This window comes from Suncus etruscus, chromosome 14 (assembly GCF_024139225.1).
Source record: "Suncus etruscus isolate mSunEtr1 chromosome 14, mSunEtr1.pri.cur, whole genome shotgun sequence".
In the NCBI taxonomy this organism is placed as follows: domain Eukaryota; kingdom Metazoa; phylum Chordata; class Mammalia; order Eulipotyphla; family Soricidae; genus Suncus; species Suncus etruscus.
In genome coordinates, this window is record NC_064861.1 from 47,775,580 (window position 1) to 47,793,918 (window position 18,339).

The window sequence follows — 18,339 nt, forward strand, 5'->3', positions numbered from 1 at the left end:
CAGGGAACTCTCTGAGTTCCATCTTTTACAGAAAAATCATTGTAAAAATGGTACAAGAAGGAAAATTCAAAACTACCTTGCTATTTCATGAGTTTCATAAAGATTAATAGTGTTCCTGTTGTTTAATGTTAAACTGTAGTACCTACTTACACAAAGGAAGGTCACTGGGGCTGCCCAGAAGTGCTGGGAAAAGGTTGATGGTTGAACATAGGTGCAACCAATACAGATGACAGAAATAAAAGGATCAAAATGACAAGTTTGATTAAAAAATATATCTGATCATTTTGTGTAGAGATTGTAATGATACAGAGATGAAACAGGTGATGAAGAAGAGACCAAAAAGCAGAGGGAAAAGCCCAGAAATGTTCAGTCATGAAATGTAGTCATTGGGCCAGAGCAATAGCACAGTAAGTAGGGCATTTGTCTTGCATGCGGCCAACCCGGGTTCAATTCCCAGCAACCCATACGATCCCCTGAGCCTGTCAGGGGTAATTTCTGAGTGTGGAGCCAAGAATAACATTGTCTGGTGTGTTCCAAAAATAAAATAAAATAAAACTAAACAACAACAAGAAAATAAAGAAACGTGGTCATGTCCCGAATGAGGGTGGACAAGCTCTTGTTTCAGAAAAACTGAAGAAAATATAATTTGATATAATAAGTCCATGCAATGTGGGCAAGGGCATGGGCTGAACAGTACCTGGGTCCACAGTCTGTGTTAGATTGTAAGGTGCACCCTTTGAACGGGAAGTAAAAATTATCTTGCAAAGTAAAAGATACAGGGGTGAAAAAAAAAAAAAACCCTTCTAATTCTAAATGTTAAGTTTTGAATAGCTTTGATATATTTTCAGCTTTCTGGGTGACCGGGAGGTTGTTTTTGCTCTGAACAAAGAGCTCTAAAGCTGTGTTTGCTTCCATTCATGGACCTAATTAGGCATGTTGCCCAACTGTAATAAATCATAGCTTAGTTTTTCTTTGTTAAGGTAGTCAGAGGCCTTCAGGCATGAGCAACTTATTAAAATGTACTCTTATGGTTGAGGATGAATTATCATTCTGATATTGTCAATCACTTGATAATTTTATATCGCCAAAGCTCTCTTGGTTGTTTTGTACTACACAAAGATGACATTTTAGTCTCCTATTTGTTCACAACCATGATTCACATTTTGCTGCCTAAGTGCATAAGGAAATCATTCTGCATTCAGCAATAGTGCCAGTTTAACTAAAAAAGTTATTTTCCATATCCACAAAAATGTTAATCAGCCTCTTGTTAGAACATGTGTAAGAAGTGGTTCTCATTGTCACAGCTCTTGATGTCAGATTACTAAAATAATTTATGTTTTGTTGTGGGAATATGGGCATATGCAGAACCCTCCCAAATCACATGACCACTTCTCAGCCCACACTTCTTCATAACACACAGAAATTATTTGTGCTTTGTGGTAACAAATGAATGGCAGGAATAGCAGAATTTCAATGTGGCTGTTTTTTATTTGATTAAATATATTCCCTATTTATTCTTAAAAAAACTAATTTAAGTTAAATGGCAATAAACCATAATAATTTAGAAAACATGTTGAAACTGAGAGTGAAGAGAAATGTTCTCTACGTAAACCACACTATAAACCATAAAACTTATTTTTGTCAACTGCTTCTCATGACAGTGGCTGGGAATTTGACATTTCTACTACAGTAGGCAAAAAAACATGTAAAATACACTCTCCCACATACCACATCACATCTCTATTTATATTTCTAAACTAAAAGCATTACAGACTGAAAAACTGCTGAGTGCACTATAAGCGTTTACACCCAGAGCTCTAAGTTCACACAGGCATTATCTTTAACTAGTGTATTTGTGTGGCAGGCCACTGTTGACAGCCTCCCTCCCTCGGTCCCCATCCCCTGTTGTATTTAATGTATCAGGCTTGGCTCACCAGAGAAAACCCTTGCTCTGCAGCCCAAAAGGTGGTGAACTTTCCAATGAACTCTGGCTAACTCAAGACAAAACAAGGAGCTATCCTAGGGCAGATTCTGAAACCCAACTGAAGTATCTATATCATCAGCATTCAAAACCACTTCTCTATCTCGAAATGTGTCAGTAGCTATTCAGTTATTTAGAAAAATAAATTTTGTGAAAATTATGTAGCTTGAAGCTGAGTATTTTAAAACTAGAAAAGAATTTTTATTATATATGTGTGTATATATATATATATTATATATAATTTTTTCTTTTGGCCATGCCCTATGGTGCTCAGGGCTTACTTCTGGCTCTGCACTCCTGGTGGGCTCAGGGGGTGCCAGGGATTAAATTTGGGTCGGCCACGTGTAAAGTAAATGCCCTATCTGCTGTACTATCACTTGAGTCCAAAAAAGGAATCTTTAATATCTATTTCAGAGAATATAAAGAAAACATAAACATCTCATTCCCTAATCTTATCTGAGGTATACATTCCATAGAGTTGACTAACTCTCACATAGTATAACACAAATTTCCCTTCTCCATTGAAATATAACAAGAATATTATTTTTGTGTATTGTTGGGTTCTTCTCCCTGCATAAAGTGAATTTAGTTTGGGATGTGACATTTTAAAACAATAATACAAACCTCCTGGGAGAATACCACAATAAATGTCTCAAAACCACTCAGTTAATCCCAGGGTATAATCCGGCTGTTTCAAATTACTGCAGGGAATATTATGGGCCTTAATGACACTGTAACTGCATAAAGCCAAAGAAAGCTAGAAAGAGAGGCCAAGATGATGAGCTCAGAGCCAGCTGAAGTGACAACAAACATGTGGCTGTTTACTAGGATTGGAGAGGTTTAGTCTGCAGATGTTTGTGGTCTCTAGAAGGTTCCAGAGGAATGAGCTGTTATGAAGATTTGCAGAGTTTGATGAGAGCAAGATTCTTCTCAGAGATGGTAGGTTCTCAGACAGGGAGGCCGGTGAGACCGAATTTATAGATTTCTGTGGTCATATCATACTCTACTGGTTCCACAATGTACATCAACAAATTAATATTGTACGGATGTCATTTCAAAGCCTTCTAAAGACGAGAGTCATTATTGAAGCCATTAGAGCACAGATGGTTCAAACTATATGCAGATATTCATACTTGCATTTTTGCATTATAGCGGCTTTTTTTTTTCTGTTGAACTGTAATGAATTGTCTCATAATCTATTCCATCTTCTTGCCATTAGCAGGCTTTGAATGTTCACAAATAGGAGCAAAGAACTCATTTTCCAGAGCTTTAATCACACAAAGAGGGAATGCCTAATTCTCTAAATGAAATGGTCTGTGATCACTGAAGCAGAGATTTAATATATCACGGCAAATTAGGTAGATTTTAATAAATTACTTATCTCCCTGAATACTTTACATATGCTTAAGAAGGAACATAGCCTGTTTGCAAATAGTGAAAACCCACAGCCTATAAAAATCCTTTGAAGAAAATGACAAATAAAAAAGTAAATTAAAAAACGAAATGTATTATATCCTAGTTCTCTAGAGACAATTCCTTTGCAGCATTGATTCACAGCTCCATTAAAAATATCAATTAAATCCTTCAGTGAGATTGGGTAAAAGCTAGAAAATTAACTTTCTGAGCCACTTTTTGAGGATCTGGTTATACAGATATATTCCAGTATTGTATAAGCCTGATGTAAATTTTAAAAAAGATAAAAAGACACTTCTTTCAGGTTTAACTAAACATATCAGAATTTGACCCATATTTTTAAAGTAATTTCAAGATCATGTTCAATTTTCAAAGTACAATTTTTTTGTATATATATTTATCTCTATATATAATGTTGCTAGATTCCATATGACCATTACAAATACATGACAATAATACAAATAGAAAAACTGTCATTTTAAAAACAAAAATTTACAGGAATTTAGTAAATTGGTACCAGGTTTCATTCTTTATATTTAATTGATAGAAACTGCATGCATCAAAGAAAATGCAGACTGAGATTTAATGTGCGGAAAATGGATATTAGCATTTTAAAGAGGAAGATTAACACATTAATCCAAGTAATTTTCATATATTGCTTCTAATAAAATCTTCACAGTATAAAACTCTTAATGAGGCTAATCACGGCATTCCATTTAGTGGGATGACTACATAATGGTGCTTCTTTTTTTTAATCAATTTTCAATGATTTATGCTTTTTGTGTATAAAAAAACAAAAATGGCAACTGTATTTTAGTGCTTCATAAAAAATGTTGAGAGAAACGTGCATAGCTTTTTTCCAGGCTATCATGTAGGCTTGAATCACTGAAAAGGTGCTACCCATCATGGAGAACTTAAGTCCTTAGAGTGGCAGACAAGGGACGGAGGAAGCAGCAAAATAAACAAGTCTACAAGACTTAACATGTTAACTGTAGGCCTCACCCCCTACCAGTTTCCTCTAACAGAGTCTATACACCAGAAAGAATAATTCCAAAAACATCATGTAAGATGCTTTATGGGAGCATTTACTCAGGACTAGAAGATGCTGTAGAGCAGCTTCTTTCAATCTTCTAAGTCATCTCTGTTCTGCTCGTAGACAGACTTCAGGGCCTGGAGAGCTTCCACTGTTATCCTGAGCTTGCCGATGCCTTTTCCATCTGCGCGCACATCGAAAACTAGGGAGAAAATAGCAAAAGGAGCATTGATAGCCTTCAACAGACTTTTCTTCAGGTAGACATAGTATTGAAAGAGGGATTGAAAAAAAAAATCACAGTTCTGTAAAGTCCAAAGTTCACCACTACTTCAGGAATTGAAAAAAATCACGCCTACCCTGTGTGTGTGAAGAGATACCTTTTAGACTGAAGAGCTAGAATGACAAAGACAAGCCTGATTACTGTATTGAATCAAAGCTAATAAAGCAAAAAGCAAAGGAGTCCAAGGTATATAATAAACAATTATTTGCTCTAAATGAGTGTTAATAACACATTTCAGCATGGTAAACTGATGTAAGAACAAGATGATAATTTGCATTGGCTATTTGTCTAAGGAAGACATTCCATTTAAAATGATACATGAAAAAAACAGATTACAGGGTCTAGAGAGGTAGTTAAGTACTAGAATGCTTGTTTTGCTTTCCATATGGCCAAATCAGGGTTTGATCCCAGGAATCCCATATGGTACCCTGAGTACTACCAGGAGTAATTCCTTTTTTTTTTTTTTTTGATTTTTGGGTCACACCTGACAGTGCTCAGGGATTACTCCTGGCTCCATGCTCAGAAATTGCTCCTGGCAGGCTCAGGGGACCATATGGGATGCTGGGATTCGAACCACCAACCTTCTGCAATCAAGGCAAACACCTTACCTCCATGCTATCTCTCCAGCCCCCAGGAATAATTCTTAAATGAAGAGCCAGAAATAGCCCTTAAGCACTGCTGGATGTGGCCCCCAAATAAAATTTTTTTAATTTAAAAAAAAAAGATTACATGGAAAGTTAGAAAAAGTTAAAGTTGGTCAACACAGGAATCTAAGGTTTGTGAATTGCTGTGAGGTCCCTAAACTAACCCTGTGGGATTAGTTTACAATTTTGAATTTTTGAAGGCAGATGGGAATTTCTTGGAATAAGAGTCACTGCTTTCAGTGAGGTATGAAGAAATTTGATAGAAATCTTGGGCATTGTCTGAACTCAGTAGTGAGGATTGGGAGATGCTAATTCAATACTTGGGACCTATTCCCTTGTGGATAATGAAACCAGCAACAGGGTCCAAATTTTGGACTTTTAAGTTTATGTAGTTTCCTATTTATATTCCTGGTGATATTTTTTTCTTATTTTAATGTTAGTACTCATGTATGTGTGTATGTAATTCTAAGAGTTTGAAGGAAACTTCAAACAAAGCCTGGTATATAAAGACTTGTACTTTGAGACTATTGAACAGGCAGGGGCACACGAGGTTCCTGGCTCATTCTGAAATTTTTACATCTTAGGTACTTCTCATTTCCATGTCTAGCATGAAACAAAGCACTGAAATCCTGTCTTGACCAGCGCTTAATCTTTTGACTTCTCCCAAACATGACCACATGACCACAGCTGCCTCTCTCAGAATAGTGTGGTCCTTCAAAATGAGAAGAAGGCTGTGAAAGATAATTGACTCAGAAACAAAAAAGAATGGGATATATAGACCATTTTGGCCATTTCTGTCAAATTCTTTAGGACATGGAGTGTAAGTGTTTAATAGCGTTAATATTTCACTCACCTGTGTATGGCAAAATTAGATATGTATAGTTTATAAAGATTTCACTGGTTTCTTGTTATTCATTTATTCATTTATTTACTTATTTTTGGGTCACACCCGGTGGTACTCAGGGGTTACTCCTGGCTCTGTGCTCAGAAGTCACTTCTGGCAGGCTCGGGGAACCATATAAGAAGCCGGGATTTGAACTACAGTCCAGCCTGTGTTGGCCATGTGCAAGGCATATGCCTTACTGCTGTGCTATTGTTCTGGTCCCTGTTTTTTATATTTTTAAAAGTTATTTAAGCACTGTGGTTACAAGGCTGTTCATCATACAGCTCCCTCCCCACACAGATAAAGTTGTTCATGATTGAGTTAGTCATACAGTGCACAACAACCTTCATCATTTACTGGTTTCTTAATAGGCCTAACTTGGTTAAGTATTTGGTTTGATCCTGACTTTGAATAGCTGACACACAGTCAGGAGATTCAGCTTGACATCTGAACCAAAGTCAGACTACAATGCAAGAAAATCTGGCCTCTATTATAGACTCAATTAAGTATTTACTTAATATATGAATAAATGAAGAAATGAACCAAGTATAATTTCCAGAGATGAATTTGCTCATTTAATTGTGAGGTCTTGGTTCAGTCTCATCTCTGCTCTCAGGCTTAATCCTGACCATAATGTAAGAAAAAGTCTGATTTCTAAAGTACAGTCCTTTTAGCATGTTCTAAACATATCATTAAAGAAGAGAATTAGAGAGCCTGGGGGATTTCTGAGTGAGCCTTGAAAGGATAGAATTAGAGTGCCTAGTGGATTTCTTAGTGCCTGCTTTATTAGTGTGAGACTGCAGGTATGATCCCTGGCGCCATTCATATACAGTCAGCAATGATCCCAAAAGCTCTGAGGATTGGGGCCTCTGCTATTGCAATGGAGTCTATAATCTTTGGTCCCTTCAGCCATGTCTGTGCATGCACTGCAACCACAGACAAACCCCAAACACAAACATGTAAGTATCACAACCAGCTAATGTGTGTGTGTGTGCGTGAGTGTGTGTGTGTGCATGTGTGTGATATTCCTGGCCACACCCCCACCCCAAAAAGGAAAATGATGCTGGAAATAAAGAACAGAGGTTGAGGGCTAGAGCCGTGGCTCAGGAGAGTCAAGTGTATGCACCTTACATGTGAGGCCTGAGTTTGGTCCTTGACAACCTTTGGGGGAGAAAAGAAAAAGGAAAAGGGTATACAAAGTACAGAGGCAGAAACTCAGGACTGTTGGGTAACATGAAAATCCAGGAATCTGCTTTGTCAGAAATTTCTCAGACCTCCCTGAATAACAGTGAGAAACAATGACTAACAATCCTTAGAGTTGCGTGGCAGTGACTGTCACTGGATGCCTTTGCAGCAAACACCAGCAGTCGCTCAGAACACCTGCCTTCACTGACATGGGGCTAGACTTCTAGGAGCATCATCAGAAAACTCCAAAGGGAAATTTTTGGTAAGAAACTAAAAAAAGATCAATTTTCTTAATGTTAAATTTCTCTTGAATCAAAGAGAGAAAAAGGGAGTGTACAGCAAGAGCAAGCGAGCGAGAGTGAGAGAGGGAGAGTGAGAGAGAGATGCAGGGAAGGGCTTCCTAGCTGTACCCCAAGTTGGCTTGAGTTGCAAAGAGTTTGACTAGAGTGTGACTCAACATCCCTGTAGCCAGCTAAAAGAAGGTTTTAATAAAGCCTTTGGATCTTAGCAGTTGTTGCCTGTACAAATTGAGCAATACTTCCAAACATACCATCAATATCTTGCTCGATGATGTCTCTCCCTTCCTGAAATATCTTGGCAAGGTCGATGTTGGCAATGCCAATGTCCTCACACTCCAGATCCTGCTCATCCTCTGGAGGATCACTAACCACAGTAAAGCGAACACTGGAAGGAAGAGAATAGAGAAAGTCACCACCAAGTAAGAAAACGGCACCACCACCAAAACTCTCAAATGGGTTTTTATCACCCAGTATGAAAAAACTTTTTTTGGTTTCTGGGACACACCCAGAAGTGCTCAAGGCTACTCCTGGTTCTGTGCTCAGAAAACATTCCTGGTGGGCTTGGGGGAATCAGATAAGATGCCGGGGATTAAACCCATGTCAACGGCATGCAAGTCAAGTGCCCTACTCACTGTATCATTGCTCTGTTCCCCCATAAAATGTTAAAGTTTCCAATTATTTTAATAAAAAGTAAATTACCTTAGCTTAGATAAATTATTATATTATACCATTCCAGCCCTAAAGTAAATTATTAATCCATTTTTCTAAGCATGATGATTAACATTTATCTTTAGAATCTGAGAAAATTACTAGGCAAAGGGAAAAACCAGATGTTCATTCCATTACACATTATCTGATCACATTTTGACACATCGATGTTTAAGGCTAAAGGAATGAAGTGAAGAGAGATCATGGAGGTTAAGGCAGAATGTTCAAAAGATGTATAAATCTGTAGTTGCTCTTGCTACTAAGCAAGCGATTTAACTGTCTGTGTTCTACAAAATGAACAGATCATATTCCCTAGGTAACATTCTGAATTATGTTAGATAAGTGTTGTAGCTCTGCCCAAGAACTATAAGAAATGTTTGCATGACTTCAGCAATCTTTTAACTTAGGATCAGAGCATCCAAGTTTTATTTTACTTTTAGACACATAATTACAGGGTTCTGATGGAACTGATTTGAATTAGTGGCTTGTGTTGAAGCCAAACACAGTCGGATTGACCAAATGACAGGAATTTACAGTCAAGTCAAGTACTCTTTTGATATGTCTTGGCAGCCTAGTTTAAACCTTGGATACTTGTAAACTACCATTTTAACCATCTCAAAAATGTAGTCCTTCCCAAATAGAGAAAAAACAAGAACATTTTTTCTTTCTTTTCTTTTCTTTTTTTTCTTTTTTTTAAATTTTGGGGGCTTATTTCTGGCTCTGTGCTCAGATACCACTCCTGGTTGTGATTGTGGGACCATATTGGATGCCAGGGACTGAAACTGGGTTGGCCATGTAAAAGGCAAGAAACTTACCTGGCCCCAAGAAAGTATTTTTTCTTAGAAAAATAATTTGTATAAGCTTATGTTTTCTCTTGAACATGTAACTAACTCTCTTGCTTGTTTCTATGTCTCTTTGCTTGCTTTGTCCACTCTGGTGAAGGACATGTACTCTCTCTCTCTTTCTTACCCCCATATCTTTTAAGTAAGTTTCAATAAAAAGTATCTTGCTTCACCAAAAAATAAAACAAACAACCTTAAGTCTTAGAGAAACCATACTTTGAAAAGTATTAACAAATAAACTTATTTCCAAAGGCTTTTCAAAATATATGATTAATTTGCTAAAAATTATCCAACATCTCATTCTTTTACAAAGTCTTTGATTTACTTAGAAATAAATTTTGCTTAGAAAATAGAAACTCCTTGGGCCAGAGTTATAGTATAGCAGGTAGGGTGTTTGCCTAGCATGCGGCCCACCAATGTTTCATCCCTAGCTTCCCATATAGTCCCACAAGTACTACCAGGAGTAATTTATGAGCACTGCCAGGTGGCATAAAAACAAAACAAAAACCAAACAAGCAAAATAGAAAACGAACAAAATATCAAAACTTAAATTTCAGTAAAAGCTAAAAGATTTCCCACAATAACTATGAAGTCTGAAAGTAGGTGAGCTGAATATTTCATGCAATGCAAAATATAAAGGGATGAAGGTGGAATGGTCTTAACCATCTTATATTCTGGGTTCAAATTTTGTTTTCTTATTTATTAGCTGTGTGATCTTGGACACTTTTCCGAATCTTCCTAATTTCAGTTTCTTTATGAAGGATGGGCATAAATATACCTGCCTCATAGGGCTCTTGTGAAGATCAAATAAGACAATGTATGTCAACAATGCTCAGACATAGTAAGTACTAAACATTTGCTTTTTTATTGTTACTTTATTTATTCTGGATAGAGCTGCTTAGGCATTTATATTGATCAGGAGTGAGAAAACAAAACATGGAAAGGATTGTTTCCCTTGAAAACTTAGGTTTCCAATTATATACTAATTTCAATGAATTATGATGGTGATGAAAGAAATTGTCCTAAATTAATGTACATGGAAGCCGAGGAATTAAAAGTGTTCTTTGTGTACATTTTCTTTTCATAAGATTTACAGAAATATGGAGGCTACACAGAATGTTTTTTAATGATAGTGGGGCTATCCTTACAATGCTTCATATCTTGAGATCATGTTAATTTATAAAATTAGACCATTGCCACCATGAATGTAAGAGAACTCTGAGACAGAGATTAAAAACCTTCAAAATAAAATAGGATAGAAACAACAAAAATAAAAATAGTATTTCTGGCTTTAAATTATTTTTCTTTTCTTTTTTTGTTTGCTATGCTACAGACTGAAATTCACAAGAACTTCCCTGCTGAAAACTGCATCCCTGGCCCTCCTAAAGTTTACCTAGTTTACTTTGAGAAGAGCCTACAAAGTTTAACATAAAAAGGGAGAGAGTACATGAAAGTAATTTTAAGAACTATATTTTCGTCAAACTACACAACATATGTATTTCATACTTTACCTACCTTTAACACAGATAAGCAAAGAGATAAAAACTTGTTTCATGTCTTGAAGAAGCTTAAAGTCTTTTGAGGGCCTGAATATACAGATGGAGTAAAAGCCACACACTCAAGTGGAGGTAGAAACAAAATGCTTCTCTTTCTTTTTTTTCTCTCTTTCTACCTCTTTCTCTATACACTCATTAGCAAGATGGGCCTTGCTGACCTCCCCATCTCACCAACATGTTTCTCTCTACAAAGTTCTCATGCTCAGACTTTCTCTGCCTAGAATGGGCTATTCATGACTAAACTGGATCCTCTCAACCTCATAATCAACATAAATGGTATCTCTTCATTTTCTTTCACTGTTGTTTTCTATTTTTCTTTCTGGGTAGTTATTGTCATGTGTGATTTGTTTCCCTCAGGAATAAATAAAATCCACAAATGTAGACACTGTCATGTTTACCATGACAGTGAGGGAGAGGAGGGGAGGGGAGGAGAGGAGAGGAGAAGAGAGGGGAGGGGAGGGGAGGAGAGGAAAAGAGAGGGGAGGGGAGGAGAGGAGAGGGGAGGAGAGGAGAGGAGAGAGGAGGAGAGGAGAGGGGAGGAGAGGGGAAGAGAAGAGAGGAGAGGGGAGGGGAGGAGAGTGGAGGGGAGGAAAGGAGAGGGAAGGAGAGGAGAGGGGAGGGGAAGAGAGGAGAAGAGGGGAGGAGAGGAGAGGGGAGAGGAAGAGAAGGGAGGGGAGGGGAGGAGAGGGGAAGGAAGGGGAGGGGAGGAGAGGGGAGGGGAGGAGAAGAGAAGAGAGGGGAGGAGAGGGGAGGAGAGGGAAGGAAAGGAGAGAGGGGAAGAGAAGAGAGGGGAGGAGAGGAGAAGGGAGGGGAGGAGAAGAGAAGAGAGGGGAAGAGAGGAGAGGGGAGGGGAGGAGAGGAGAAGAGAGGGGAGGATGGGCCGGGCGGTGGCGCTAAAGGTAAGGTGCCTGCCTTGCCTGCGCTAGCCTTGGACGGACTGTGGTTCGATCCCCCGGTGTCCCATATGGTCCCCCAAGCCAGGAGCAACTTCTGAGCACATAGCCAGGAGCAACCCCTGAGCATTACCGGGTGTGGCCCCCCCCCCAAAAAAAAAAAGGGCCGGGCAGTGGCGCTGGAGGTAAGGTGCCTGCCTTGCCTGCGCTAGCCTAGGACGGACCTCGGTTCGATCCCCCGGCGTCCCATATGGTCCCCCAAGAAGCCAGGAGCAACTTCTGAGCGCATAGCCAGGAGTAACCCCTGAGCGTCACAGGGTGTGGCCCAAAAACCAAAAAAAAAAAAAAAAAAGAGAGGGGAGGAGAGGAGAGGGGAGAGGAAGAGAGGGGAAGAGAGGGGAGGGGAGGGGAGGGGAGGAGAACAGAGGGGAGGGGAGGAGAGGGGAGGGGAGGAGAGGAGAACAGAGGGGAGGGGAGGAGAGGGGAGGGGAGGAGAAGGGAAGGGAGGAAAGGGGAGGGGAGTGGAGGGGAGGGGAGGAGAGGGGAAGGGAGGAAAGGGGAGGGGAATAGAGGGGAGGGGAGGAGAGGGGAAGGGAGGAAAGGGGAGGGGAGGAGAGGGGAGGGGAGGGGAAGGGAAGAGAAGGGAGAGAAAGAGGGAGAGAGGGGTGGGGAGAGAGATAGGTAAAATGCCTGTCCTGGAAGCAGGCACAGGGAGGGCGGGTGGGAATGAAGGGGGTATCAGGGAAGGTGAGAGAGAACTGGGGACATTGTGGCAGGAAATATGCACTGGTGAATTGTACAGTGTATGACTGTAGCTCAATCATGAACAACTATATCTGTGAAAAAGAAACTATTTTAAAAAAACCTTATAACTAGGGTGTTTAAATAAATTAAGAAAACAAATTTTTTTTCAGTAAGCAAATGGGGGGGGGAGGGATTTTTTTTAGCTAAATCAGAACCAAAGTGTCTGACTCAAATTCTCAAACCACAAAAATCCAAAATAAACAAAACAACCACATTAAAAGGTTGTTTTTGTTTTGATTTATGTTTTTGAGCTCTGTTTTGTTTTATTTCGGGACTGAGATTATTGTTTGGTTGTTGTATTTATTGCTGTGGTGCTTTTCGGGTTTTTAGTTTGATTTTTTTTTTTTTTTTAGTATTGTTGCTATGTTTTTCTTCCTTTTTCCCTTTCTTCTCAACAGATATTTATAGCCTTAAGAAGAACTCCTCCTGTTTTTTTGCTTGTTTGATTTTTGTCCCCTCCTTTTTTTCTTCTTCCCTTCAAACAGAACCACTTAACTTGAACCATCTTGTTCTGCCTCACAAACTAAGGGGGGAAATAATGGAGGTTAACAAGACCAAACAGTTGTATGAACATTGAGTAGAAATAAAAAATGATCAGACTAAGGTAGCAAATCCAAAGCCAACAACAACAGGATCGATACCCAATCTACAACAAGCTAGACACAGAGGGGACAACTTATACTTAGCAGCCCGGGGAGCAAAGGAGGAGAATAGGGGATGCATGCTGGGAACGGGAGGGAGAGGGAGGACAACATTGGTGGTGAGAATGCCCCTGACTCAATGTCACTATACACCTAAAATTTTACTGTGAATGATCTGTAATCCATTTTGGTCAACATAAAAATTATTATAAAAAAGGTAACAATATCAATATCTATTTACAATGATCACAATAACTATTATGTAGTTACTGTATGTTAGTTACTATTCTGTTCTATACAGAATACCTTATTTAGACTTCACAACAACTGTGTATGGTGTTATTAGTTCCACTTAAAGAAAAAGAGGTACCTGGTGAATTATAATAACTTGTTCCTAGGTCAGAGATCTAGAAAGTGATGGAACAAGAAAATCTTCTCAAACCACCTGACCCCAGTGGGTGCCCTCCCTGTACCCACAATTTACAGTCAGACTTGAGCAACACTTATATTGATTGCATCCGCCGAGGCTTTCAAAGCCCCATGGCTCTGACACTTGACTGTATTTGACACTTGACTGTATAGAAATATAAGGCTGCTGTATTTCTAGAGGAAAAGAAATCCAGAAAATCTACACACATTCAAGATCACAGGGTAAATTAAGTGTTTTATTTTGTGTTTTTTTTTCTTTTTCACCACATCATACGGCAAAAATGTTTTGGAAAAAGGGGTGTGTTTGGTTTTGATTTGGGGGCCACACCCAGTCATGCTCAGTGGTTATTCCTGGGCTGCCAGGAATAGAACAGGGCGGGCCAAGTACAAGGCAAATGCCCTAACCACTTGCATGATCTTTCTGACCCAATGTATATCTGTTTACTATAAACTGCCAGATAATTTAAAATGGTGGAATATACCTTCTGTTAGGCATCTCTTGTTTTTGTAGTACAGCTTTCAAGATGTCTCTCTTTGCTTGATTGTTTTCTTTATCCATGTAGATCACTATATGAAAAAAACCAAAAATCCAGGAAAATAAGTCACTCAGGAATAAGCTACATTAGAGCCATCTGTTTTCATAGAAATACCTGTTTTTAGAGATATAAGTTGTGCCACCTCACTTGCATGCCAGGGAAAAGGAAGCAGCACTGGAAACCAGAATCAAATTGGAATAGTCATGTGATCAAATGTCATATCACTGGCAGGTTTATGTGTGCACTGTCAGAAGAGATACAAGTAACATCTGAGAGTGCTACATTGCTGTCACTGCCTGTTAATGGTGCTAGCAGTCATGACAGTAAAAGCCAGTGGTCTTTATTGCTTTGTATTTGAGAGATTTACTGCATTTTCCTTTACCCAAGAAGCGAGTGATAATGATAATGTATGGCAGAGAGCTTGTCCTTCTGGACAGCTTCTGTAATTTAATCCTTTCTCCAGCCACAACATGCAATAAAAGCAGCACTGAGTGCATTAGGCTGAGGAAATCCATAGGCAGCCCTGTGTATTGTTTGGGGGGAGGGGAACTTGAGAGAACTGTGGAGGAAGGCAGAGAGGCTTTCTGGAGTGTAAAGTTTTCTTTGGTGTTTCAAGGTACCTGTTTGCATGCAGGAAGGTGGCCAGACTTTACTAAGGTGAAACAGGAGATTAGATCACTGATATAAAGCTCCACCATGAAGAAGGAACACCTGAAACTATAAATAAATGTCTGCACTTTGGGAAATGGCATCTCACAGTGTCAATGCTCCAATTTTGAACCTGCATTTACTCAGCATGAAAGCCTTTCAGTCATGCCTTGACTTCTGAAGACAGTTTTCTTTTTCCCTCGTGACATTTTGGTGGTAAATGCTCCCTGTGGCCAGATCTCACATTAAAGATTATCCCTGATGAAAAAAGTACACAAAGGGAGGAAGATGCGCAACATTCTTTTTCTAAAGCCAAGCTCCAATGGGAACAAACATATTTCACACAGAGAAGGGGCTCTTTTAGTTCAATTTCAGATTATGATGCTATCAACTCCTCAGTTGTGTTGGGACAGTGGCTGGGTTGGGCACATGGGGTGGGAGGCACAACAACGTCTGTGTAGAGGTGAGCAGGGATTTGAGGGGTTTAAGCAACAAGGCTAACCAGCTACTCTCTAAGCATGGGGCCATATTAGTTAATGTGACTACTTTTACAGATTACTGTTCTATAGGAAACAACCAGGTGCTCAGAGTATTTTATAAATAAAATGTTTACTTATCAAAGTGAAGAAGTTGTGATAAGAGACATCTCATTTTGGCTGCCAGTATGTAAATATATATCAGAATTTTTTTGTTTTTGTTGTCAAAAACCAATTTAAGATGTGTCAGAACATTTCATTTAAACTCCATTTTAACTGAAACCTTTAAAATATAAAGAACTTACAACCAAACTCCAAGAAATCTAAGACATCATAAGAGCACATCATGAACAACTGAGATAGCATGGAGTAAGGCATTTGCCTTGCATGCAGAAGATGGTGGTTCGAATCCCGGTATCCTATACGGTCCCCCGAGCCTGCCAGGAGGGATTTCTGAGTATAGAACCAGGAGTAACCCCTGAGCACTGCCGGGTATGACCCAAAAACCAAAAAAAAAAAAAAAAAAAAAAAAAAAAGAAGAAATCCAAGACATCATAAGAGTATATCATGAACAACTGTACTCTGTTAAGCTAGCAAACCTAGAAGAAATGGACAGATTTCTGGAAAAATATAATCTCCCAAAACTGAAGAAGGCAGTAGTAGAAAGCCTAAACAGGCCAATCACAAGCAAGGAAATTGAAACCGTAATTAAGAAACTCCCTCACAATAAAAGTCCAGGACCAGATGGTTTTAGGTGAGTTTTACCAAACATTCAGAGAAGAGTTACTACCATTAATCCTTAGACTTTCCAAAATATCTAAGAGATGGGAGTCTAACTAATACCACACTCAATTCCCAAATTGAGACAGAGATATTACCAAGAAAGAAAACTACAGACCAGTCTCACTGATAAAAATAGATGCAAAAATCCTTAACAAAATCTTAACAAACTGAATCCAACGATTCATCGAAACCATTATACAACATGACAAGTGGGTTGCATCCCAGGAATGCAAGAATAGTTCAATATATTCAAATAAATCAACATCAACCACCACATCAGTAAAAGGAAGCATAAAAAAACCACATGATCAGGGTCGGCGAGGTGGCGCTAGAGGTAAGGTGTCTTCCTTACAAGCGCTAGCCAAGGAAGGACCGCAGTTCGATCTCCTGGCGTCCCATATGGTCCCCCCAAGCCAGGGGTAATTTCTGAGCTCTTGGCCAGGAGTAACCAAAAGGGTGTGGCCGAAAACAAAACAAAACAAAACAAAACAGAAAAACCACACGATCATATCAATTGATGCAGATGAAGCATTTGACAAAATCCAACACCCATTCATGATGAAAACCCTCGGCAAAATAGGAATGGAAGGAACCTTTCCCAAGATAGTAACAGCTATCTATAAAAAGCCCACAGCTATTAACAACAAAAACAACAACAAAAAGCCCACAGCCAACATTCTTCTTCTTCTTGGGGAGGGGGGGGTTGTGGGCTACACCCAGTGATACTCAGGGGTTACTCCTGACTATGCACTCAGAAATTGCTCCTGGCTCAGGGGACCATATAGGACGCCAGGGATTGAACCCAGGTCTGTCCTGGGTCATCTGTGTGCAAGGCAAATGCCCTATTGCTGTGCTATTGCTCCACCCCCAACATTATTCTTAATGACAAAAAAACTGGAAGCACTTCCATTAAGGTCAGGCACTAGACAAAGATATCCTTATTAAGTTCTGTCAGAACCTTGTGTATTTTCTATATTAGCCCCTTGTCTGATGGGTATTGGGTGAATAGTTTATCCCATTCTGTGGTGGCTTTTATATCTTAGGCACTATTTCCTTTGAGGTGCAGAAGCTTCTCAGCTTAATATAGTCCCATCTGTTTTTCTTTACTTTCACTTGTTTGGAGAGTGCTGTTTCCACCTTGAACATGCCTTTAATCTCAATGTCATAAAGTGTTTTACCCACATAATGCTCTATATACCTTATGGTTTCAGGCCTGATATCAAGGTCTTTAATCCATTTGCATTTGATTTTTGTGCATGGTGTTAGATGGGGGTCTGAATTTGCTTTTTTGCAAATGGCTAACCAGTTGTGCCAATACCACTTGTTAAAGAGGCTTTCCTTGCTACATTTTGGATTTCTTGCTCCTTTATCAAAAATTAGTTGACTGATGTCTGGGGAACATTCTCTGAATACTCAAGTCTATTTAAATGATCTAAGGATCTGTCCTTTATTCCAGTATCATGCTGTTTTGATAACTATTGCTTTGTAATACCATTTAAAATTGGGGAAAGTAATGCCTCCCATATTACTTTTCCCAAGGATTGCTTTAACTATTCTTTTTTTCCTTTTTGGTTTTACGGGCCACACCCATTTGATGCTCAGGGGTTACTCCTGGCTAAGCGCTCAGAAATTGCCCCTGGCTTGGGGGGACCATATGGGATGCCGGGGGATCGAACCACGGTCCTTCCTTGGCTAGCACTTGCAAGGCAGACACCTTACCTCTAGCGCCACATTGCCAGCCCTGCTTTAACTATTCTATGGTGTTTATTGTTCAAATGAATTTCAAGAGTGCTTGATCCACTTCTTTGATGAATGTCATGGGTATTGAAAATATACAAGGTACTGACAGAACTTAATAAGAAAAAAACATATAGCCCCATCAAAAAATGGGGAGAAGAAATGAACAGATACTTCCTCAAAGAAGAAATAAGATACATGAAAAAAATGCTCCACATCACTTATCAGGAATATGCAAATCAAAACAACAATGAGGTACCATCTCACAGTCACACATCACAAAGAACAAGAACAATCAGTGCTTTTGGGATGTGGAGAGAAAGGAACTTTATTCACTGCTGGTTGGAATGCCATCTAGTCCAGCTTTTATAGAATACAATATAGAGATTCCTCAAAACACTGGAAATCAAGCTCCCATATGATCCAGCTATACCACTCCTAGGGATATATCCTAGGAACATAAAAATACAGTTCAAAAATCCCTTCCTCACACCTATATTCATTGCAAATCTATTTATAATAGCCAGACTCTGGAAACAAGCAAGATGCCCTTCAACAGATAAATGGC

At 39.2% G+C, this 18,339-nt stretch overlaps 1 protein-coding gene across 1 annotated transcript in view; it reads right to left on the reverse strand.

Annotated features, from left to right (window-relative positions):
- Window positions 1–4,343: 4,343 nt before the first annotated feature.
- The window catches only part of RPGRIP1L (RPGRIP1 like), a 139,474-nt gene continuing 125,478 nt past the window's right edge, over window positions 4,344–18,339 (reverse strand). Inside the window, exons 24-26 of the mRNA XM_049786057.1 lie at window positions 14,074–14,158; window positions 7,970–8,103; window positions 4,344–4,629 (exon numbers count right to left, since the gene is read on the reverse strand). Of these exons, the coding sequence (XP_049642014.1) occupies window positions 4,517–4,629; window positions 7,970–8,103; window positions 14,074–14,158 (332 nt within the window). The 3' untranslated portion in view covers window positions 4,344–4,516. The remainder of the gene's footprint in view (window positions 4,630–7,969; window positions 8,104–14,073; window positions 14,159–18,339) is intronic.